This window comes from Amblyraja radiata, chromosome 7 (assembly GCF_010909765.2).
Source record: "Amblyraja radiata isolate CabotCenter1 chromosome 7, sAmbRad1.1.pri, whole genome shotgun sequence".
Classification (NCBI taxonomy): Eukaryota; Metazoa; Chordata; class Chondrichthyes; order Rajiformes; family Rajidae; genus Amblyraja; species Amblyraja radiata.
This window is the reverse complement of record NC_045962.1, coordinates 71,586,521-71,612,853: the sequence shown is the minus strand read 5'-3', so window position 1 is coordinate 71,612,853 and position 26,333 is coordinate 71,586,521. Positions and strand designations below refer to the sequence as shown.

At 41.6% G+C, this 26,333-nt stretch overlaps 1 protein-coding gene across 1 annotated transcript in view; it reads right to left on the bottom strand.

The window, feature by feature from the left end:
* kif5c (kinesin family member 5C) overlaps window positions 1–26,333 on the bottom strand; it is a 155,248-nt gene that overhangs the window by 59,037 nt on the left and 69,878 nt on the right. Inside the window, exons 3-9 of the mRNA XM_033024727.1 lie at window positions 23,191–23,264; window positions 19,460–19,564; window positions 17,647–17,695; window positions 16,364–16,419; window positions 8,764–8,851; window positions 5,524–5,648; window positions 3,657–3,761 (exon numbers count right to left, since the gene is read on the bottom strand). Of these exons, the coding sequence (XP_032880618.1) occupies window positions 3,657–3,761; window positions 5,524–5,648; window positions 8,764–8,851; window positions 16,364–16,419; window positions 17,647–17,695; window positions 19,460–19,564; window positions 23,191–23,264 (602 nt within the window). The remainder of the gene's footprint in view (window positions 1–3,656; window positions 3,762–5,523; window positions 5,649–8,763; window positions 8,852–16,363; window positions 16,420–17,646; window positions 17,696–19,459; window positions 19,565–23,190; window positions 23,265–26,333) is intronic.

Genomic DNA, 26,333 nt, shown 5'->3' with positions numbered 1-26,333 from the left:
TGGAGAAAAGGAATAGAGGACATTTCGGGTCGAGACCTTTCTTCAGTCCTATGTCGGGGGGGGGAGGGGAGCGGGAAAAAATGGAAGAGGCGGAGACAGTAGGCTTTGTGGGAGAGCTGGGAAGGGTAGGGGAAGGAGAGAGAAAGCAAGGGCTATCTAAAATTAGAGGTCAATGTTCATACTGCTCGGGTGCAAACTACCTAACCAAAATATGAGCTAAATATTTACTTGAAACATTTATGTTTACAATTACATCCCTTCCCTTTACATATCAGGATGCAAACTGCTGCCACCACAACAGCTAACTGGTATTCTGAACATATGCCAGTTAGATTTTATCTTCAGGCCATTCCTAGACCTCCTGGTTATCAAATAAGTCTGTGAAACAGTTAAAACTCTAAGTTAGAGTACCAAACACTTCGTATGGAAACTTTTGTATGTCATAATGAGACCAGATTAAGGCAACTTTGAGATCAAACCTATACTGCTCCCCGGACCTGGAGTATGTGACTGTTAAATGCAGGCCCATTTATCTCCCTAGAGAGTTTACTGTTGTCATGATAACTGCTGTGTACATACCACCGGATGCTAATGCTAACTCGGCTATCGGATATTTGTATGGTAGCACTAGCAGTCAACAGAGCATATATCCTGACGGTGTTCACATCATAGCAGGGGACTTTAACCACGCGGACTTGAAGAAAATGCTCCCCAAATTCTACCAGCATGTTAAATGTGCTACAAGAGGAGCTAACACACTGGACAAGGTCTACTCCAACATCAAGCTGGGCTACAGGGCTAGACCACTACCACACCTGGGTCAGTCGGACCATATGTCCTTGTTTTTAATTCCTGCATATGCCCCCCTCAGGAAAACCGCTCCTACCATCACAAAGACCATCACAACCTGGCCTGATGGTGCATCTCAGCAGCTGCAGGACTGCTTCGACAGGACCAACTGGGATGTGTTTGAACACCGGGACCTGGAGGTGTTCACAGACAGTGTACTATGTTACATTAAAAACTGCATGGACACTGTCACAGTGGACAAACGCATCCGGGTCTACCCCAACCAGAAGCCCTGGATGACCCGGGAGGTCCAGCGGCTGTTAAAAGAGAGGAACACCGCTTTTAGGTCTGGCGATAGGGCTTTATACAGCACGGCCCGAGCTAACCTGAAGAGAGGCATCAGAGAGGCCAAATCAGACTACAGGAGGAAGATAGAGGACCACCTGGACAGTAACAACAGCAGGCAGGTGTGGCAGGGGATCCAGTATCTAACCAACTACAAGACCAACCTTGGAGCTGCTGAAGGTGACGCCTCGTTGGCAGAGGAGCTGAACCTCTTCTTTGCTCGCTTTGAAGTGGAGCCACCCGAGACAGCCACATCACACCACATGGTCCACAGCAGCTTAACCCTCAAGATAGAGGAGCATGAGGTGAGGCGCACGCTGCGGGCCATCAATCCGAGGAAGGCTACTGGACCCGACGGCGTCTCTGGACGCGTGCTGAAGGACTGCGCTGACCAGCTGGCTGGAGTCTGTACGAGGATTTTCAACCAGTCTCTGGCCCAGTCCACTGTTCCACCCTGTCTGAAGTCCGCAACCATAGTCCCCTTGCCCAAAAAACCCCACATTTCCAGCCTCAACGACTACCGGCCAGTCGCACTCACACCAGTGGTGATGAAGTGTTTTGAAAAACTGGTCCGGGGTCATATCACATCACTCCTGCCCCGAAGCTTTGACCCCCACCAGTTTGCGTACAGAGCGAATAGATCCACAGAGGACGCTGTAGCCACAGCCCTCCATGCTGCACTGTCCCACCTGGAGCAGCCGGGGAGCTACGTGCGGATGCTTTTTGTGGACTACAGCTCTGCCTTTAATACCATCCTTCCCCACAAACTGGTGGACGAACTGGGGGACTTGGGACTTCCACACTCCACCTGCATGTGGATAAATAGCTTCCTGTCAGCTCGCAGCCAGAGAGTCAGAGTGGGCCATCACACATCCACGGCCCTCAGCCTCAGTACCGGCTCTCCACAGGGCTGCGTGCTGAGCCCCCTGCTCTACACCATCTACACACATGACTGCACCCCCGCCCACCACAGCAACACCATTGTCAAATTTGCGGATGACACTACGGTGGTGGGACTCATCTCCGGGGGGGACGAGTACGCCTACCGGGATGAGGCGGAGCAGCTGACAGTGTGGTGTGGAGAAAATAACCTGCTCCTCAACACCTTAAAGACAAAGGAAATAATAATAGACTTCAGAAAGAATAAAACGGACATGGTACCATTAACTGTCAGAGGGGACTGTGTGGAGAGGGTGGCGGATTTCCGCTTCCTGGGAATCCATATTGAGGAGGACCTGACGTGGAGCGTGAACACCTCTGCGCTGCTGAAAAAGGTCCAGCAGAGACTGCACTTCCTGAGGGTGCTCAGGAAGAATAACATCACTCAGAGACTGCTGCTGTCCTTTTATCGGTGCTCCATTGAGAGCATCCTAACATACTGTGTATGCGTATGGTACACCAGCTGCACAGCGGCTCAGAGGAAAGCGCTCCAGAGGGCCATTGACAACGCCCAGAGGATTGTCGGCTGCCCTCTCCTTACCTTGGAGGACTTACACAGTTCCCGCTGCATCAAAAAATCCCAGAGTATTATAAAGGACATTTCCCACCCCGGACACTCCCTGTTTGAACTGTTACCGTCAGGCAGACGGTACAGATCTACAAGGACAAGGACAAACAGACTTAAAAACAGTTTTTACCCCACTGCTATAAAGGCACTAAATGTAGCCGCCAAGGAACGCAGGGGCGATACATAATAAGAGACTGTGAAATCGACAGAAGGATGTAGGGCTGGGTGTTTATGCGTGCTATTTTCATGATATTTATTTTAGTTGTTTATCTTTTTTTAAATATTTTACCTTGTATGTATCGTTAGCTTTTAGAAATGTTTGAATGGTGCACTGACTGGCTGACATTTTACAATTTCGTTGTACATGGTTCATGTTACAATGACAATAAAGAAACTATTCTATTCTACTATTCTATATAGGTCTTGTCTTCCAATTATAGAACTAATTCAAAGAGAGTCAAGTGCACATAAATCCTAAAGTTCTCATAAACAAATGTGTAGGAAGAAACACATTCCAAGCAGAATTTCATTACGTATCGTTGCTTTATCATCAAACACATGTATATTGCAATGCTCCACGAAAGAAATGGAAATGGACAAAATGAGGAACCTTACATGGTTATATAACTCGAAACTCAAGCCAGTTCTGATCTTTGAATTGATCATTCCATAAATCACAATCACCAGTTTTGCAGAGGACTTGATACTTAGACCATGAAACCACATACACTAAGCTTTTAATAATCTTTTAATTATTTCCCTCAACTGCAGGTTGAAACATTGTGAAGATTTATAGACAACCGATTAAAAATATATAGGGTTTCAAGAGTTTGTGTTGTGGATTGCAAATGGAATTCAGTTCAGATTTCCATCACATTATACCATTAGTGCATCAATCAATCCGATGGAACCACACATATTACATAATTGAGTAAATATTAGCTTATGACAGAAATCGTGGAAATACAATGTAAACTGGATTTTCACCAAACTATAAATTATTGAAGAGACTTACAGTCCCCTCCGCCAGAGCAGAGATCACATTCCCCAGAGCAGAAAGAGACTTATTGATATTTTTAGCTTCATCCAGGACGGATCCTTCAGCTCCGGTTTTGCTGACCTATGATGAACAGAGAGACAGTTTGTCACAATGTTATTCAACAACTAGCTCACATCTTTCTTGCACTTGTGTACCAGGGTAATTGGACTGAGTCCCGCTATTAGCAACACGTAACATGACAAAGATGCATTACCTCCCTCCCACTACCACATCAACTCATTTGGCCCCACCCTCTCAGAGATAATAATCCCTTTGTTCTACACACCACTTGCCCACCTTCACTGCCACTCACTGCTAACTTGCTTACTTTTTCCTAATTCTGACGAGGGGTCTCGGACATTGAGAATTATGTCAGGAGCCAAAATTAGAAATAGGAACTGCAACAAAGTTGTACATTTAGAAATGGACAAACTGCGAACATTACGCCAAGATCAAGTCAGCTGCAATATTTCCTGCTGTCTATCACAGTGGCTGTTTATTTCATTTCAATGGAAATAGTGGCAATGGCATTGATTATCAAGCTTCACAGATTTTTTAAAAATCAACATTTGATTAAGTTAGCACCCGCTTGCAAGTTCATGCAACAATGCACCATTTGATTCAGCTTTCATCAAAGATAGGGTTCAGAAATCCTAGGCTGAAGGGGTTATCCTATGACGATGAACATGTTTGACCGATGCTCAATTGGATTTTAAAGAATATGAGGTGACATTATTGTGGCATTCAAAATGCCAAAGGGAGTTTGTGGGGTAGATTTACTGGAAATGATTGCTAACAAGACTCCAGGTATCTCAATGCTCCACATAAAAATCATCATGGCAAGATTTCAGGGGAACTGAGAGCACGGGTGCTACATTTCTGCTATGAGATTTGTTGACAGAGCACACTCTGTCCAGCATCCACCCAAGGCTCGGAAGAGATGAAGAGTTTTCACAAGGAGCAGTACAAATATCTGGAGTTTATGATCTTGTATTAAGAAATGTACCTAGAGAATTTCACCTTCTGCTTATTTTGCCCTTACTAAGGAGTGTATACTCTGTAAATAGAACAGATTTAAACGTTCAATTTTATTCCCACTCCAATTTAAACCATTCCCACAAAGAAAAGTTACAATCAATGCACAACTAAATGCTGGAATTATGGAGTGAAAAGGGGATTATACAAGGTAGACAAAAATATTGGAGAAACTCAGCGGGTGAGGCAGCATCTATGGAGCGAAGGAAATAGGCAACGTTTCGGGTCAAAACCCTTCTTCAGTCTGAAGATGGGTTTCCACCCGAAACATTGCCTATTTCCTTTGCTCCATAGTTGCTGCTTCACCGGCTGAGTTTCTCCAGTATTTTTGTCTACCTTCGACTTTTCCAGCATCTGCAGTTCCTTCTTAAACAGGAGATTACACAAACTGGGTTTTGGCCACAAAACAAATCGCTTAGATTATGTTGGAAAATAAAACATTTAAGAGTTATGGAGCTGAACATTGCTTTTGTTAAAAGGTTACACGGCAACACCAAAAATGCGAATTGAATTTCAATATGCTCACCAAAAACTCTGCAGATGCATTGTATGTGGTAATGAGTAATAAGTACAAAGAATTATTTAGATATTTGTTCTAATCATTCAACAATCACTCCGTGGACAAAAGCAAAATAATCACTTTCAATTCTCTTCAGCAACACTACCTTTAAATTTCAAAGTAATCATATTATGACACAAAAATAAGTCAGATTTTACAGCACTTGATGGTGGTCTTAAAGTTCCCATTACCCTTCACGGTCGATGGTTAAATCAAACTCACTGAAGATCCAAGATAATAACGTCTCACCTTTTCACTACCAGCTAAATCCACAAGGTACAGCTTTCCAGAGAGTTTCTTTTCTGTTTCAATGTTCTCCTGCTTAATGTTAATGAGGAAAATGCTGTGGCTTCGAGAGCTGTGTTCATTCATGTCTGTGTAGGCAAAAAGTCAGTCAATTTGACATATTATTGGTTCCACATTTAATATTTGAAGGAGAGGTTTTGAATTACGTATCAAGAGGGTGGAAGATAGGAATATCAGGATTTCATTGTGTTCTCTGGGATATATAGCAATAAAACACTCTTGACTGCATGGTTATGGTCAAAAGCATGGTTATCGATCACTTCACTGATGCTTTCCAATGTCCAACATTGTCAAAGTAGCACCCTGGGCACCACCTAAGAGGCACCATGATACTGCCCAAGGAATACTCTGACCAGCATTTAGGGCAGCACAATGGTACAGTGGTAGAGTTGCTACCTTACAGTGCCATAGACCCTGGTTCAATTCCGACTATGGGTGCTGTCTGTACAGAGTTTGTACGTTCTCCCCGCGACCTGCATGGGTTTCCTCTGGGGTCTCTGGTTTCCTCCCACACTCCAAAGACGTACAGGTTTGTTGGGTAATTGTAAATGGTCCCTAATGCGTGTAGGATAGTGTAAGTGTGCGGGGATCGCGGGTCGGCGCGAACTCGTTTGGCCGAATGGTTTGTTTCCACGCTGTATCTGTAAACTAAACTAAAGGTGCTCAGTCCCAACATAGAAACAGCAGTATCATGGCAGCATTGAGGGATTGCTTGGGTTGACAGTTGCAGAGCCATGGGAGCACACACACCTAGACGGGAGAATCCAAGCCTTCCTCTGCACACCCCACAAGATGCAAGAGAAAGCCCCGAATCAGAGACACAAAATGCAACCATTCAGCGTGTTTTAATATCCTGTGCCTTCTGGGTTCTCAGCTCAATTGTGCCTGCTTACGCACACTTACAGAGGATTAGAGGTCATAGCCTCGGAATTAAAGGACGTTCTTTTAGGAAAGAACTGAGGAGAAATTTCTTTAGTCAGAGGGTGGTGAATCTGTGGAATTCTTGGCCACAAAAGGCCAAGTCAGTAGATATTTTTAAGGCAGAGATAGATAGATTCTTGATTAGTTTGAGTGTCAGAGGTTATGGGGAGAAGGCAGGAGAATGGGGTTAGGAGGGACAGATAGATCAGCCATGATGGAATGGCAGAGTAGACTCGATGGATTGAGTGGCCTAATTCTACTCCTATCGCTTATGACCTTATGCTTTGCAGAATAATCTAAGTTATCCGGAAAAGGGGAAGGGTGCAATTTGAAGCAGTTAGGCCTTCGGCGATGGGGGAACAAACATCTAAAATAATATACCATTTTAAAAATACATGGTGCAACTAAATTCGTCATCTGAATTTAGTTGTCATTTGAGATTAAGTTTTTTTGGACAGGCACAAATAAAATTACAGTAAGGAGAAGTTTATTGCCCTGAAGATGATATTTCAGATATCCAATGACAGCTCCCTCGCAAACTGAAACCGGTTTTCTTCATAGTCGAGGAAGGTTTTCAACATATGCGTGGGAGGTGGTAGGAGGTTGCAGGTACCTCGACCTTGATTTTTTTTTTTTGGGGTGGCGGGCAAGTTCACCAGAGGTTGCTGTTTTGGTTTCCTAAATGGGACAGGGGCTTTCCTGTTCATCGTGGTGTGTGTCATAGTCACCGGCAGTCGCCTGAAAAACCGCCTGAGTGGGACAGGCCCATAAGAATGTCAGGGGTTATGGGGAGAGGGTAGGAGAATGGGGTTGAGAGACAAAGATAAATTAGCCATGGTTAAATGGTGGAGCAGACCTGATGGGCCAAATGGCCTAATTCTGCTGACTAAGGAATTTATAAAAGGACACAGAGTGCTTAAGTAACTCAGCAGGTCAGGCAGCATCTCTGGGAAGGTCTTCGACCCTGTGGGGTCTCGGCCTGAAATGTCACCTACCCATGTTCTCCAGAGATGCTGCCTGACCGGCTGAGTTACTCCAGCACTTTGCGCCCATCTGTGTATTAACCAGCATCTACCGTTCTTTGTTTCTAGATTTTCAACTTATACCTCAAAGAATTGGTCTGTCAAGGAACCTTCTAACCTCTACATTTCCATTTGAAAGTCAAAGCCACATAAATAAAAACTATCCAGAAAAATTGTTGTCAATTATTCTCCAGGGAATAGCTCATTATTTACAACGAGGAAATTAACAACCACTTACCCAAACTGTCCTTTTTAAGAAAGTACTCGCTTTAACATTTCACCAGCCAGGACTTGATTTATATCTTTTACAAGCCAAAGCTTATTTTTCCATATTGGAGAAATATAAAACTTTCAGGGAGATTTAAGACAGGCAATTCAAGAAACCTAGAATCTAGTTACATAACTTGATAAAGAACTGGAAAAATGAAAACATCACAGAATTACCTGGCCTCCAAACCTCAGAAGAGAAATTTACTCTCCCTAAAGCAAATCAATCATTACAGTGTATCCCAAATGAGCTATTTGCAATGAATAGGGTAGTTTAAAAACACTTGCGTTAATTAAAAATGGCAACTAGAAATTCTGCAAACCAACTAAAATGCCATTGAAATGATAGAGACCCAGGTTCGATCGTAACCACGGTGCTGTCTGTATGGAGTTTGTACATTTTCCCTGTGACACGTGGGATTTCACTGGGTGCTCATGACATAGTACCTAGATCACTGGAAGCAATGGGCTACAGAAGAAAGTCAAGTAGAAATGAACTGTTCTTTGGATATTGTACCCCAACAAGACGGCTGCACCTCCACCGTCAGTGGTCTAAGCAGCAGGCGCATTGCACAGCCATCCTGCAATACACAGTGTTACCTGAACCGTGCAAACAACTCCCACATCCAAAACATGTCCCATCAATTTCATCTCTACATCTTCAGGCCAAGACAGAATGTGACACACAAACTCAGTCTGTTTACTTTTTTGCATCGTGAACAGCTTGTGAAGGCATTCCAGCTCTTCTTTCTCTTTATCTGCAAATTCTGCCTCTTGCTTGGAGAGGTAAACTCCATCCAGATAGAATAACGCCAGGGTGAGCCAAAGATGTACAGGTTTGTAGGTTCAATTACTTTCTGTAAATTGTCCCTCGTGTGTAGGATAGTGCAAGTGTGATAGCTGGTTGGCATGGACTCAGCGGCTGAAGGGCCCGTTTCCACACTGTAGCTCTAAAGCCTATAGAAATACTTACTGGTAACAGCAACATGACGGTTCGACTTTCCTTCATCAATAACATCCATCACCTCCTCAGGACTAGAAACAAACCTCTCTGTGCAGCCCTTGTAAAAAATGTACCAAAAAAAGTTATTAGAAAATTTGAAATGAGTTGCAAAACAAGCAGCAAAAAACTTGAACAGACAGCAAAAAACAAACTGCAGGAGGAACTGGCAGCATCTGTGGAGGCAGAGGAATGGTCAATATTTTTGGGGCAGTATTTTGAGTCTCCAGAATAGACATTATCTCCGATTAACAAGTTATAGTTGTTCACAGCAACGTGACATTTTTGGCAACTTCTTTTACAGATTCAGTTTAGTTTATTGTTACGTGTACCGAGGTACAGTGAAAAGTGTTTGTTGCGTGCGAACTAGTCAGTGGAAAGACAATACATGATTACAATAGAGTTGTTTACAGTGTATAGATATATGATAAGGGAATAATGTTTAGTGCAAGGCAAAGTCAGTAAAGTCCGATCAAAGGTAGTCCAGGGGTCACCAAGGTAGCAGTTCAGGATTGCTCTCTAGTTGTGGTAGGATGATTCAGTTGCCTGATAAAACACACATAAAACTTTGCACTGCAGCTGTAACTTGCGACCACTATTTAAAATATGCTGATATGAATTCATAAATATCCGAGGTGTGATCTCGACTCGAAACGTTGACCATTCCGCTAACTCCCTGGATGTTGCCTGGACCCACTACATTCCTCCAGATTTTTGTTCTATGTTAAAGCATCTGCAGTCTTCATGATAATGTTAGTGTACGGGGTGATCGCTGATTCGGTAAGCCGTTGGGCCTGTTTCCGTGCTCTAAAGTAAAGATGATGGGTGTCGAGAACATGCTGCCAGGGATGGTGGTGGAAGCATTTACAATAGTGGTGTTTAAGAGGCTTTTACATAACCTCATACAGGGAATGTATGGATGCAGATCGCATGCAGGCAGGGGAGATTAGTTCAATTTAACATCATGTTCAACACAGATATAGTGGGCCGAAGGGCCTGTTCCTGTGCTGTACTGCTTATGTTTTATGTTTATGTTCTTTGCATGTAGGTGGGTTTCGTAGCTTTGGGCAACTGGAATCATACTGTCTCTTTGTTTGAACCTGGGTGTCCAGGTACCATTCCATTTAATTTTCAGTAGTCTTCATCGAAGGCCATCCAGCCCTGCCTCAGTGAGAGGCACAAAAGTACTCAAGGTCTGGTGTAGATTGAACTTTATAAAACAAATGTATGTCCCTTGCAATCAGAAACAGGTGAATTGATCATGGGGAACAAGGACATGGCAGACCAATTGAATAACTACTTTGGTTCTGTCTTCACTAAGGAAGACATAAATAATCTGCCGGAAATAGCAGGGGACCGGGGGTCAAATGAGATGGAGGAACTGAGTGAAATCCAGGTTAGCCGGGAAGTGATGTTAGGTAAATTGAATGGATTAAAGGCCGATAAATCCCCAGGGCCAGATAGGCTGCATCCCAGAGTACTTAAGGAAGTAGCCCCAGAAATAGTGGATGCATTAGTGATAATTTTTCAAAACTCTTTAGATTCTGGAGTAGTTCCTGAGGATTTTTCGAGGATGTAACTAGTAGAGTGGATAAGGGAGAACCAGTGGATGTGTTATATCTGGACTTTCAGAAGGCTTTCGACAAGGTCCCACATAAGAGATTAGTATACAAACTTAAAGCACACGGTATTGGGGGTTCAGTATTGATGTGGATAGAGAACTGGCTGGCAGACAGGAAGCAAAGAGTAGGAGTAAACGGGTCCTTTTCACAATGGCAGGCAGTGACTAGTGGGGTACCGCAAGGCTCAGTGCTGGGACCCCAGCTATTTACGATATATATTAATGATTTGGACGACGGAATTGAATGAAACATCTCCAAGTTTGCGGATGACACGAAGCTGGGGGGCAGTGTTAGCTGTGAGGATGATGCTAGGAGGCTGCAAGGTGACTTGGATAGGCTGGGTGAGTGGGCAAATGCATGGCAGATGCAGTATAATGTGGATAAATGTGAGGTTATCCACTTTGGTGGCAAAAACAGGAAAGTAGACTATTATCTGAATGGTGGCCGATTAGGAAAGGGGGAGATGCAATGAGACCTGGGTGTCATGGCACACCAGTCATTAAAAGTAGGCATGCAGGTGCAGCAGGCAGTGAAGAAGGCGAATGGTATGTTAGCATTCATAGCAAAAGGATTTGAGTCTGAGGAAAGACATTCTTGCCATAGAGGGAGTACAGAGAAGGTTCACCAGACTGATTCCTGGGATGTCAGGACTTTCATATGAAGAAAGACTGGATAGACTTGGTTTGTACTCGCTAGAATTTAGAAGATTGAGGGGGGACCTTATAGAAACTTACAAAATTCTTAAGGGGTTGGACAGGCTAGATGCAGGAAGATTGTTTCCGATGTTGGGGAAGTCCAGAACAAGGGGTCACAGTTTAAGGATAAGGGGGAAATCTTTTAGGACCGAGATGAGGAAAACATTTTTCACACAGAGAGTGGTGAATCTCTGGAATTCTCTGCCACAGAAGGTAGTTGAGGCCAGTTCGTTGGCTATATTTAAGAGGGAGTTAGATGTGGCCCTTGTGGCTAAAGGGATCAGGGGGTATGAGAGAAGGCAGGTACAGGATACTGAGTTGGATGATCAGCCATGATCATATTGAATGGCGGTGCAGGCTCGAAGGGCCGAATGGCCTACTCCTGCACCTATTTTCTATGTTTCTATAAAGCCGCAGAGGAACATCTCTAGTGTACAGAATAAAATGGGATTACTGTTAGATTTGTGGAAATGACTGTGATGGTTAGCATGCAACAAAAAGCTTTTTACTGGACCTCGATACACGTGACAATAAACTAAATTGAACTCGGGGGACCAAAGAGTCTATTTTGTGCTGCATGTCCCTACTTCGCTTTTCCCAAGTTCTTGTAAAATTCCCCTTTTGATATCTTTCATTCCTTTTTTTCAAGTACTGGTAAATATACTCTTGCCACCCTTTTGGGCAGTGTGTTTCAGATCATGGAAACATGTTGAATAAAATAATTTCTTATAATTTCTATCAACGATTTTAAAATCATTTTCCAAAGTATCCATGGCCTGTAATGATCCACATTCATGGTTGCTGTGGTCTCTTTCAATTCATATTTCTTCTGGCCTTTTCACATTTAAAACCTCCTAAATGTTCAAAATGGACGATCTATTTGGAAATCCATTTGTCAGAGTTTTGCCTATTTAATCTATTATTTATTTGTAATTTATTGCTTCTACCCAAACCACTTCAAGAGCTACCCTCTTTGCATCACTGACAAAATTCGAAATATGGAATTCTATTTTTGACTTTAAAGATACAGCATGGAAACAGGCCTTTTGGCCCAATGAGTCCACGCCGATCAGCGATCCCCATATACAAGCACTATCATATGCACTAGGGACAATTTACAATGTTTCCAGAGGCCAATTAACCTACCAACCTGTCTTTGGAATGCGAGACGAAACCAGAGCTCCCGGAGAAAACCTACACAATCACGGGAAGAACGTACAAACTCCAAACAGACAGCACCCGTAGTCAGGATTGAACCCGGGTCTCTGGCGCTGTAAGGCAGCAACTCTACACTATGCTTCCTACAACTCGAAAATGTATAACTACTGTGACATGGACCAAGATCCGAAGAGACTCCCTCCGCGAGTCACGTGTTTCTGACTTGAGTATTTACTGCCACTTAACTAATTTCATAAGGTCATAAATGAAAGGAGTAGAATTAGGCCATTCGGCCCATCAAGTCTACTTCTTCATAACTGATCTATCTCTCTCCCTCCTAATGCCATTCTCCTGTCTTCTCCCCATAACCTCTGACACCTATACTAATCAAGGATCTGTATCTCGGCCTTGGCCTGACTTAGCCTCTACAGCCTTCTGTGGCAAAGAAATCCACAGATTCACCACCCTCTGACAAAGTAAATTTCTCCTAATCTCCTTCCTAAAGGAATGTCCTTTAATTCTAAGGCTATGACCGCTAGTCCTAAACTCTCCCACTGGTGGAAACATCCTTTCCACATCCACTCTATCCATGTCTTTCACTATTCTGTGTGTTTCATTCTTCCAAACGCCAGCGAGTACAGGCCCAGTGCCGACAAACGTTCATCATAGGTTAACCTACTCATTCCTGGAATCATTCTTGTAAATCCTTCCAAGCCGGGTCTGTTTACTGAGCAAAATACAAAATGCTGAAGGAGCTCAGTGGGACAGGCAGCATCTGCGGAAGGACAACGTTTTGACTTGAAACATCATCTGTCCATTTACCATCATATTCACTGCCTGATCCACCCTGTTCCCTGCAGTTTGCGTTTGCTCAAGATTCCGGCATCTGCAAACTCTTGTCTCTTCAGTTCACTGGGCCACTGAGCAAGCCACATATTAATGAAGAAAAAGAGGATAACTTATTTTATCTAATATGTTTCCATGTTCTGCAACACAATGGCCAAAAGGTGGAAAAAAACAGATCATCCTTCATCAAAAGTGGAATTTGTCGTTGCCTTGGAGTAAGGGCAGGGAACTGTGAATAACTTAGTAGCTCGTTTAAAGAACCAGCACAGGTACTGTACATTGATCTCTTTGTTTTGTCCCTCTGAGTTTCATGCTCGGTTTGGCAGTTTGCTCACATGAAGGGTCCATCATGTAAAGATGCACACATTCTAGGTCTATGGGATTGGTTTGGCTAGATCCAAGCAGCAGCACACCGCTGAGTTAATGCACACAGACGGCTTGGTTTTATATGATCAGTGTAATCCCAGTCCGTAATATCTTACAAACGCCCTTGTATTGATTTGTTTTCATTACCACGAACGAAGCACTGAAGCAATAACTAAAGCAAGTTAACCTCAGGCTATGCTTATAACAGTTTGAATTTGAGACCTTAAGAGACGGTTTAAATGCAGCCTAGCCTCGGCAACTGAATAATAGTAGATAATGACATAGCACCAGTAATCCCAAAGTAATTTTTACCCCAACTACAATAGGCACTATCACAGGAAATCCTCTCCTCTCTTAAAATCTACAACTACTTATCTAGTCTGCATGAGCACACTGGATACAGAACCCATTCAATGTTAGAGTGTTTATAAAAATCTATGAGCATATTCAATTTTAACCATATAACCATATAACAATTACAGCACGGAAACAGGCCATCTCGGCCCTTCTAGTCCGTGCCGAACACTTATTCTCCCCTAGTCCCATCTACCTGCACGCAGACCATAAGCCTCCATTCCTTTTCCGTCCATATACCTATCCAATTTATTTTTAAATTATAAAATCGAACCTGCCTCCACCACTTCCACTGGAAGCTCATTCCACACAGCTACCACTCTCTGAGTAAAGAAGTTCCCCCTCATGTTACCCCTAAACTTCTGTCCCTTAATTCTCAAATCATGTCCTCTTCTTTGAATCTTCCCTACTCTCAATGGAAAAAGCTTATCCACGTCAACTCTGTCTATCCCTCTCATCATTTTAAAGACCCCCTTAACCTTCTGCGCTCCAAAGAATAAAGACCTAACTTGTTCAACCTTTCTCTGCAACTTAGTTGCTGAAACCCAGGCAACATTCTAGTAAATCTCCTCTGTACTCTCTCTATTTTGCTCTTTCAATTTTCATTTCAAGGCCTTGCATTATCAGCAACTTCTATTTTTGCTTTTGTATTGAATAGAATATTCCATGATTTTACATCAAATTATAAATGGAGAAAGATATTCTTCAATGGCTCTCCCCCAGAAATTGGTGCAATATCACTTTTGGGATTCAGATTATTTAATAGACTGCAGGAGAGTGGGACTAGAAACACAATGTCATGTGGAAACAGTTTCATCCCATCATAAGTAATAGGAGCAGTGTTAGGCCATTCGGCCCATCAAGTCTACTCCACCATTGTATCATGGCTGATCTAGCTTTCCCTCTTGACCCCATTCTCCTGCCTTTTTCCCTTAACCCCCGACACCTTTACTTCATCAATTAAGTGCATTGTGTCTGCTCTTGATCATTTAAAAAATGACAGCAGTATAATATGATGTGCTGCAGTCTTAAGTTCAAGAAGATTGCTTTCTTTAGTGGGCTAAAACAAACTAAATTTGAGGCAAATTGCCTTTCATACACGGACAAGCTGTTGTTAAGCTGAAATGGGTGCAAAGAAGATTCATGGTTGAGCAGGCAAGGACTTTATTCCTTGGAGCACAGGAGGGTGAGGGGTGATCTTATAGTGATGTATAAGATTATGAGATGAATAGATAGAGTCAATGCGCAGAGTCATTTACCCAGAGTAGGGGAATCAAGAACCAGAGGACATAGGTTTAAGGTGAGGGGGGAAAGATTTAATAAAAATCAGAGGTGCGACTTTTTTTTTTTTTACACACACAAAGGGTGGTAGTTATATGAAATGAACTGCCGGAGGAGGTAGTTGAGGCAGCTACAATCACGTTTAAAAAACATTTGGACAGGTACATGGCTAGGATACGTTAAGAGGGTTATTGGCCCAATGCAGGCAGGTGGGACTATTGTGGATGGGGCATGTTGGTTGGTGTGGGCAAGTTGAGCCAAATGTCCCCGTCTCCACTCCATATTACATTATGACTAACACACGTGCCATGATACTAATTCAAGGATTGGGGGAAGCCCAATGCATACACTAACTAACCTCCACCTGCAACCACTCCATCTACACTTCACACTGCCTAGTGAAAGCAGCCAACATTATCAAGGATCACCCACACCCTAGTCATTCTTCTCCACTCTCCCATTAGGAAAGAAGAAACAAAACCTTGAAAGCACATACCACCAGATTCAAAAACAGTTTCTCCCTGGATTTTATCAAACTCTTGGATACCAAGGATGAATTCCTGATCTCCCAATCTACTTGTTGAGGTCCTTGCACTTTAAAAAAATCTGCACTTTCTGTGTAGTTGTAACAGTATTTTGCACTTGGTTTCTCTTTATCTCTTGCCCCACCTTGATGGAAGTGTGTATGGTATAATTTGCATTGATAGCAGGCAAAAAAAGTTTCTCATGGAAAATAATAACCAATACTAATACCTCTGGAAGGCAGGTGGTATTCTATCATAGAAGAGGGTCGGATGTCAGTATAAGGTAAGACAACAGAAAAGTACAGATCTGCTCAATCAACATCTGCCTCGATCTTTCAGGTTTCTCAAGGCATGCAAAATATTAGAGCCATTAGAGTTAATTCGACCAGCACATATTTCTGGATCAATCTTCATCTACTAATTTACTCGCAAAGAGTTGGAAAACTCTAACATTCTTTTTCAAATCAAGACATATGATGTACAGTCAAATTCCAAACATACACATGTAAATCTGATGCAAGAGTAATATTTGCAGTATGCCAACTTAATATAAAATGCTTTAATCATGCGTTGAGCAAAATTTAAATATGGCTGCCATTCCATCAGTGTAACCACAGATCAAGTATAACTTGGATAGAGAATTAATGACCACACTAGACTGAGCCAAACCACCATCATGTTTTCTTGGAACAAGAAAGATTGTAGAATATTTAGAGATATATCTTACCTTAACAAAAGGTACTCTGTTTTTATCCTCATGTACTGAAAGGTTTGTTTTTGAAACTGTAACACAAAATGAAACAAATTAGCTACTTTTAAAATTTAATGTTAGAGGAAATAATCTCTCCTTTTGTTTATCTATTTAATTCATCTTAAGCCTAAGTAATCTCTCCAAAATTTAATGTTTTCTGGTCTGATGTTCTGTTGCTTCTTTTGTTAAATAAAGAATCGTTTGGAACATGTGCAATTTATAAGAAAGATTTTACTTTTCTCATATAATGGCATTTTTATTGCATACACCACATTATTACAATAAAGATCAATGGTAATACATACAATGAACACTATAAGCACAATGCTTGTGCAAAATAGGTCAAGGAGAAAGTGGCTTCAAAGCTAAATAAACAATGATCTAATCAGATGAGCAAGATTAAAATGACCACTCACTTTTAACTTCATCTTTTTCAAAGCCTTGCCAAGTTGTACAATAATGAAATATCCAAAATCTGCACCATACTATTGTGGCTAATCATTACCTATACATTCTGCTGCCTTTCTTTATTCCTGTGATTATATTTCCTTTCATGCCATCTATTTTAGCATGTGTGGCAAATCTCATGTTGCGCACTACCTTGGAGTTGTAAAAGGGAGGCAAGCAAGTGTAGATGCTGGAAGATAGATCAAGGAACACACTGATGGAGAATTGAACAGGGCAATTCTCGTCGATCACCCTCTGCTTCCACAGATGCTGTTTGACCCACTGTGTTCTTCCAGCATGTGTTTTGCCACAATTGTCTAATGCCTTCTAAAGACTCACTATTACAAGGTTCACTAGGCTCCCTTTCTACACTCTTAGAATTCTTTCAAGAAGCCCAATAACATTAACCAGGATGGACCAAAAATATATAAATACTGGATAATACTCTCGAATGATTCCAGGTCTCTCTAGATGCTTACCGTTCATTCCATTACTGATATGAGCTGGCCATTTTTTCCTACACTTTTGAATAGCCCCATTCAATTTCTGAAGTAATCCAAGGAGTTTTTCCACTTAACCCCGGAAATATTCATTCCTCAACCATATATTATTCTCCTTCTTCATTTATCTTAATGCTGTTAGAAAGATGGCAAAACATGCAAAAATAACGGACTAATTTGCCTTTTCAATAGTCCTAAGTCTTCACATAGGTCTCTCTCACTATAAAGAGTTTCAGATAGGTGATAAGATGCTATATAATTGGGTTATTCTTTTTCTCTTTTATCAAACCATCAAAGGTAAAAATCTCTTACCATCCAACAAGTCCCGGATTTTGTCTAAATAGATTTCAAAATAGGAAACCTATAACAAAACATAAAGTATATTAACTAAAATAATAACCTTGAGAAAAAATGTATTTCATCCAAAACAAGGTACAATGACATTTCCCAGTTTGTACCACAATCATAAACACCAGTTATGATTTTTTTTATCCATATATAGAAATTATGTTAGGTTGCTGCTACATTTGATTGCATCAGACCAGTGCATGTTCCCCATTATTACCTGTAATCTCATTTCTTCAGAGGTTTTACGATGCAATTTCAAATTGCAATTACATATTCACTGCAAAGTAGAAATTATAGTGCATGTTGCTCAAAGTGCCTGATAACACACACTGGCTTAAGGAATTTTATTTGTCAAATTTAATTTATTTTCTGCTCCCCATTCTGTTTTAAGCTTCAAATATGTTATGTGAAGATAATGCCTGTTCCTTTTCTGAAACGTGACATCACAGGTATGTGTATTTGCAATTTCTAAAGTCTGCACAGTAACACAGCAGTGAAGTATACCAAATATGTTGTTATTTTATCCAACATAATCTAAAAAAGTTTACTACAATGTGTGTTGATGGCAATAACGTGATCACATTTTCCAAAAGTCATTGCTAAATCATTATCATTTCACGCCAAAATGTTTAAGAGATCATAAGGCATGTGAACAAATATTTGGTCAAAGTAGTTAGCTTGAAGGAACTTCTTAAAAGAGGGAAAGGAGACAGAAGCTCAGATTTGGGAAGGAATTTAAAGCTACATCTACTAATCATTTCCAAAATGGGAATGCTAAAACAGAGATGCCAGAGTTAGAGGGGAGAAGCCATTGTAGGATGTGGTAAGATTTTTTTAATTTTTTTAATTGGTATGTTACTTAATTAGGAGCCAGCACAGATCAACAAGCAAGTGGCAAAGTAAACGTTGGAACAAGCGAGTCATGTTTGTACAACCTCACAATTAATGAAGGGTAGAATCAGAGAGGTTTATTTATAGTTTAAGAGATAACAAAGGAATGAATGAATGAGGAAATTGAGCACTAATTTACATGTGCCGGCTTCTCTTTTTCCAAATGTCCTTGCTTCATTCAAGTTTTCTGTCTCACTGTCTGAATAGTGCGTGTTTAAGTGGAACTCTAAGATCCCATAGAGAATTAATTACATATGTAACTATACCTTGTTGATATGCAAAGTGGAACAAATCAAAGCTCAATTACTAAAGATCTGGACTGCTATAGCACTGGAACAAATTTTGGTTCAAATTGCTGGAAAATTACACACATCTGTTATTTTCATATCCAGCTAATGCTAATGGAGACACAAATGTAAACACCAGCATGGCAAAAGGAGGCAAGCAAATTGGTCAACAATTTAATGAATACAAGATGTGGTGAACTTCCAGATTATGTTAGGTAACAAAACAACAGCATATTCAGTCTGAAGAAGGGTCTTGACCCGGAACGACACCCATTCCTTCTCTCCAGAGATGCCGTCTGTTCCGCTGAGTTACTCCAGCATTTTGTGTCTAGCATATTCTATTATATTCTGCTTTGACGTTTTGATTAGCATCCAGAGTCAAGTCAAGAGTGTTTTATTGTCATATGTTCAGACAGAACAATGAAATTCATACTTGCATCAGCACAACAGAATATGTAAATAATATAATAAACGAGAAAGACAAAACCAATGCTCCCAAGTCTTTTTAGTTTAGAGCTTATTTGGAGGTTATACTAAGTCTATGGATACAAAGAAAAATACTGAAGAAAGGCTTCACATAGCTGCTGCTGTACATTTACCTTGATGTGAAATTCTAGATTCTCATCCATAGAGTAGATGTGATCAAAGATGTCATGAGCTATCCTTGGAATAATGCCCATCAGCTGCGAATTATGAAGTTTTCCCTGCAGATATAAAAATCAACAAAACACAAATATTATTCAAAGTCCTAAAGATGAAAATAGTCCTATCATTTAATGAAAAATAGAAACATAGAAAATAGGTGCAGGAGGAGGCCATTCGACCCTTCGAGCCAGCACCGCCATTCATTGTGATCATGGCTGATCGTCCCCAATCAATAACCCGTGCCTGCCTTCTCCCCATATCCCTTGATTCCACTAACAAATACTAATATTTATCAAAAATAAGATGATGTTTTTTTGCAATTGAGTAAATGATGCTTTTATATTATACTTTAAATGTTAATATCTTAGATATTAGATAATATTAGATAATATTTTAGAGCAAATTGGTTTCATCTGCAAATAATAAAATCACTTAAGATAATAATAATAATAATAATAATAATAATAATGCATTTTATTTGCTGGCGCCTTTCTGGACACCCAAGGACACCTTACAGGACATAAAATCACAATACATTTATCAATATTAAAATCAAGTTGATTAAAAACAAAAAAAAAAAAAAAAAAAAAAATACACAAAACATTTTAAGTCATTAAAATCAGGGTGAACATGGTGGAAGTTATGTCGGGTATGCTAATCTAAACAGGTGTGTTTTGAGTTGTGATTTGAATTGATCGATAGTGTCCAGGTGACGGATGGGAGGTGGGAGAGTGTTCCAGAGACGTGGGGCAGAGCAGCTGAAGGCTCTGGCACCCATGGTGCTGAGTCTAAATGTGGGGACAGTTAAAATTGCAGCTGAGGAGGAATGAAGGAGTGGATGGTAGCAGCAGGTCAGAGTGGTATTGGGGAGCAAGGTGGTGTAGGGCTTTGAAGGTCAGCAGTAAAATCTTGTAGTTAATCCGGTGGTGCACAGGGAGCCAGTGGAGCTGAGTGAGGATGGGTGTGATGTGGTCCGATGATCTGGTGCGGGTGATGACCCGGGCTGCAGAGTTCTGAATGCATTGGAGGCGATGAAGAAGTTTATTGGAGGTGCAAGTGAGGAGGGCGTTGCAGTAATCGATGCGGGATGTGACCAGAGCGTGGATGAGGACTTTTGTATTGTCTTTGGAGAGGGAGGGGCGGAGTTTATTAGCATTTAAAGTTTAATATAAAAGCATCATTTACTCAATTGCAAAAAACATAATCTTATTTTTTAAATATTAATATTTTAACAACACATAAATCCACGTGTGAAATAATGACTAGAGGGGGAAATAACAGGCCCTGAATGCATCAAGAAAGGTATGAAGAATACATCGGCAATAAAAAAAATGTGCAAAGAGTATGATGACAAAGGGTGGGGAGAAATGGAGGCAAAGGATGGAAATACTCCATCCATGCCCACAAGGTATGGAAATAGGTCACCACAACATCAGTATTTCCAGTGCTATTGGTATCGTAAACTCACTTTCCCGCCAAACACATTTAGGGTGGCACAGTGGTGCAGCGGTAAAATTGCTGCCTTACAGCGCCAGAGACCTGGGTTCGATCCTGACCACGCATGCTGTATGTGCGAAGTATGTATGTTCTCCAGGTGCTCCGATTTCCTCCAACATTCCAAAGACATGCAGGTTTGTAGGTTAATTGGCTCCTGAAAATTGGCCCTAGTGTGTAGGATAGGAGCAGTGTACAGGTAATGTCTGGTTGGCGCAGACTTGGTGGGCCTGTTTTCCACACTGTATCTCTAAACTTAACTGATAGCCTCAATGCATCTAAGAAAAATGGAATGCCGTATTCAATTAGCTGATTTTTAAAAGGAATATCTTAACCTCCCAGGAAAGGAAACAAGAAGTTAAAATCTGATTGATATGCTGCAGGTGGACAACTATAACTTCCAATCGGAATTCTAATCATGTACTTAAGAAATACTGTCCACGTGTAAAACAGGAAATAGCCTGCTTATATGTTACTTTACCCTTAGAAACATAGACATAGAAACATAGAAAATAGGTGCAGGAGTAGGCCATTTGGCCCTTCGAGCCTGCACCGCCATTCAATATGATCATGGCTGATCATCCATACCCCCTGATCCCTTTAGCCACAAGGGCCACATCTAACTCCCTCTTAAATATAGCCAATGAACTGGCCTCAACTACCTTCAGTGGCAGATAATTCCAGAGATTCACCACACTCTGTGTGAAAAATGTTTTCCTCATCTCGGTCCTAAAAGATTTCCCCCTTATCCTTAAACTGTGACCCCTTGTTCTGGACTTCCCCAACATCGGGAACAATCTTCCTGCATCTAGTCTGTCCAACCCCTTAAGAATTTTGTAAGTTTCTATAAGATCCCCCCTCAATCTTCTAAATTCTAGCGAGTACAAACCGAGTCTATCCAGTATTTCTTCATATGAAAGTCCTGACATCCCAGGAATCAGTCTGGTGAATCTTCTCTGTACCCCCTCTATGGCAAGAATGTCTTTCCTCAGATTAGGAGACCAAAACTCAATTCCCAATTCTTCCCAATTCCCTCCATTCATCCTGCAGATACTTCTTCCCGAAATAATGTCTGGTGATCTCTTGGCACATTTCCAACCATTGTTTCAATTACATTCTTGGCAAATAAACGGTGGGGCCAGATGGTCAGAATGGAAACATTAGATGCAGAGGAATTTGTTGCCTTGGCTAAGGAGGCCACCGTAGAGTCATAGAGTTTACAGTGTGGAAGCAGGCCCTTCGGTCCAACTTGCCCACACTGGCCAGCATGTCCCATCTGCACTAGTCCCACCTGCCTGCATTTGGCCCATATCCCTCTAAACCTGTCCTAGCCATTAGTCTCAAATCATGCGTTCGGTTGGTCTTGCCAGAATCATCCAACTAGCTGGGTGAAAATGTGGGTTATTTTTAATCAAAGGCATGACAAAACAAAAAATTGATAAGTGAAAAAGTGGCATCAAGAAAAAAAGAATGTAAAGGATAACGAGCCTATCACCTGCAAGGAGCCACTAGCTTGAATTAACCAAATCCAATACCTTACAGTACAACTCTGTTGAGACTTTCGACATTACTTTAGCGATACAGCGTGGAAACAGGCTCTTCAGCCCAGCGAGTCCGCGCCGACCAGCAATGAGCTGGTACACTGGCACTATCCTGCGTACATGAGACAATTTACAAATTTTACCGTAGCTAATTAACCTATAATCCTGTACGTCTTTGGAGTGCGGGAGGAAACTGGAGCACTCCGAGAAAACCCATGCAGTCACAGGAAGAATGTACGAACTTCGTACAGACAACACCAGTTGTTAGGATCGAACCCAGGTCTCTGGCGTTGTAAGGCAGCAGCTCTATCTCTGCACTGTCACCCAGTGATTAGGCCTATTATGAAAACGCCACTTTGAAATTAATCAAGCAGCAAAGTGGTGCAATACACAAAATAACACCCAAATTGTCAATGGATGTTCAGGTTTAACTCAAGAAAAAAGTGATAAGCAAAGAGGATAGAAGATCCGATTACTAAAAAGTTTAAGTGGCAACGAGATGCATAGTTAGGGGGGAGAGAGCAATGAATAGCACAAGATGAAAACTGGATTCATTTTTCTCATTTATCTACTTATGTCGAATGCATTTCCAGACAATCATATTTTCTGCATTTGAAAGAATACATCACAAGCATACATCATCCACTCACCTCCATGGTGTGTGTTTTGCCGGAGGATGTTTGACCATAGGCAAAAATAGTCCCATTGTAACCGTCAAGCACATCTGAAATAAAAAGCAAATTAGTGGCATTGTGTAAGTCGGTGTAATTGTAACCTGCTACAAGATTGTTAAACCATAAATTACCATTCCATTGGGAAGTAACTCACAGCTCAAGAGTAGGCCATGCGGCCCATCAAGTTGATTCTGGCAGTTTGCAAATGTAATCCAATTATTCTTCAACTTCTCCTTATTCTCGTTTTAAAAACTTCAATTTCTTGTGTAATTCCTCTTTAAATCATCACTCCACCATCTCCAGGTGTAAAATTCAGATCAAAATTATTCAATACTTGAAAGTTATCTCATGTCCCTTTTTGTTCTCTCTGTTTTTCAACTTTTCCACATATTATTTTTTCTCCTCTCTAATTGATCTAGCCGCAGTGTACCTTGGAAATCTCTACTAATTCTATTATCAATTCAAAGAGTTATAGTCATAGAGTCTTAGAGTCATACAGTGTGGAAACAGATCCTTTGGCCCAACTTGCCCAAGATGCCCATCTACACTAGTCCCGCCTGCCTGCATTTGGTCCATATCTCTCTAAACCTATCCTATCCATGTATATGTCCAAATGTCCCAATAGTACCTGCCTTAATTACTTCATCTGACAGTTCTTTGCATACACCTACCACCCTTTGTGTAAAAAAATATCTTCCTATTAAATTTTTCCACCCTCAAGGGAGTGCAGCCTAGGTTCAAGGGAGTGCAGCCTAGGTTCAAGGGAGTGCAGCATAGGTTCAAGGGAGTGCAGCATAGGTTCACCAGGTTAATTCCCGGGATGGCGGGACTGACGTATGATGAAAGAATGGGTCCACTGGCCTTGAATTTGCTGGAATTTAGAAGGATGAGAGGTGATCTTATAGAAACATATAAAATTAGACAGGGTAGATGCAGGAAATTTTTTCCCAATGTTGGGGGAGTCCAGAACCAGGGGTCACAATTTAAAAATAAGGGGTAGACCATTTAGGACTGAGATGAGGAAAAACTTTTTCACCCTGAGTTGTGAATCTGTGGAATTCTCTGCCACAGAAGGCAGTGGAAGCCAATGCACTGGATGTTTTCAAGAGAGAGTTAGATTTAGCCCTTCGGGCTAAGAGAATCAAGGGACATGGGGAAAAAGCCGTAACGGGGTACTGATTTTGGATGATCAGCCATGATCATATGGCGGTGTTGACTCAATGGGCCGAATGGCCTACTCCTGCACCTATTTTTTTATGTTTCTATGTCTAAGTTCTCACCTTAAGTTATGCAACAAAATGTTAGCTTTCATTCTGGCAAATGCAAAGCTCTGGGCACAATGCTCGCTAACAAACAAACTCGCTGATGGATTCTGCCTGGTGATTCTGTCAGTGTGCTCCACCACTGCACAACAAGTTTGCTGGCTATTAGCAGGGTTTACACTGGGAAAACCTGCACACAGATGTTCTACAACATTGGACTAGGCGCAGCACCTGAAACTCCATTAAACTGAATGAAGACTTAACAGCTGCGACAGTGAAGGGCAGGAATGTCACTTGGTTTAATTATTCATTCTTGCAGTGAAGTCGTTGAAAGCAATTTTTTATGGAAGATTCCTTGTCAAAATTTAATACAATTTAATTTAATTAAAGGAGGTTTAGAGAGACCTTCTCAAATCTTGGCACAACAGCCTCCAGTCTCATAACTCCAGATTTATTCTGACCTCTGGTGCCGATTATGTGGAGTTTGAATGCACATGCTATGGCCTTGCTATGGGGTTTCTCCCACATCCCAAAGGTTAATTGGCTACTGAAAATCATCCCATGCATTGCTTGGTGAGAGGAAATTAATAGGTGTTCATAGGTGTGGTGAGAGAGTGAGGTATAAAAAATTGTGATAGAACATTAAACAGTACAGCGCAGGAACAAGGTTCTCCATCCCGCATATCTCCATTAAACTTCCCCCCCTCACCTTATGTCTATGCCCTCTAATGTTGAATATTTCCACCCTGGGAAACATAGAAACTTGGAAAATAGGTGCAGGAGTAGGCCATTCGGCCCTTCGAGCCTGCACCGCCATTCGATATGATCAGGCTGATCATCCAACTCAGTATCCCATCCCTGCCTTCTCCCCATACCCCCTGATCCCTTTAGCCACAAGGGCCACATCTAACTCCCTCTTAAATATAGCCAATGAACTGGCCTCAACTACCTTCTGTGGCAGAGAATTCCACAGATTCACCACTCTCTGTGTAAAAAAGTTATTTTCTCATCTCAGTCCTAAAAGACTTCCCTCTTATCCTTAAACTGTGACCCCTAGTTCTGGACTTCCCCAACATCGGGAATAATCTTCCTGCATCTAGCCTGTCCAACCCCTTAAGAATTTTGTAAGTTTCTATAAAATCCCCCCTCAATCTTCTAAATTCTAGCGTGTACAAGCCGAGTCTATCCAGTCTTTCTTCATATGAAAGTCCTGCCATCCCAGGAATCAGTCTGGTGAACTTTCTCTGTACTCCCTCTATGGCAAGAATGTCTTTCCTCAGATTAGGAGACCAAAACTGTACGCAATACTCCAGGTGTGGTCTCACCAAGACCCTGTACAACTGCAGTAGAACCTCCCTGCTCTTATACTCAAATCCTTTTGCTATGAATGCTAACATACCATTTGCTTTCTTCACTGCCTGCTGCACCTGCATTCCTACTTTCAATGACTGGTGTACCATGACACCCAGGTCTTGTTGCATCTCCCGTTTTCCTAATCAGCCACCATTCAGATAATAGTCTACTTTCCTGTTTTTGCCACCAAAGTGGATAACCTCACATTTATCCACATTATACTGCATCTGCCATGCATTTGCCCACTCACCCAACCTCTCCAAGTCACCTTGCAGCCTCCTAGCATCTTCCTCACAGCTAACACTGCCCCCCAGCTTCGTGTCATCCGCAAACTTGGAGATATTGCATTCAATTCCCTCATCCAGATCATTGATATATATTGTAAATAGCTGGGGTCCCAGCACTGAGCCTTGCGGTACCCCACTAGTCACTGCCTGCCATTCTGAAAAGGACCCGTTTCCTCCTACTCTTTGCTTCCTATCTGCCAGCCAGTTCTCTATCCAC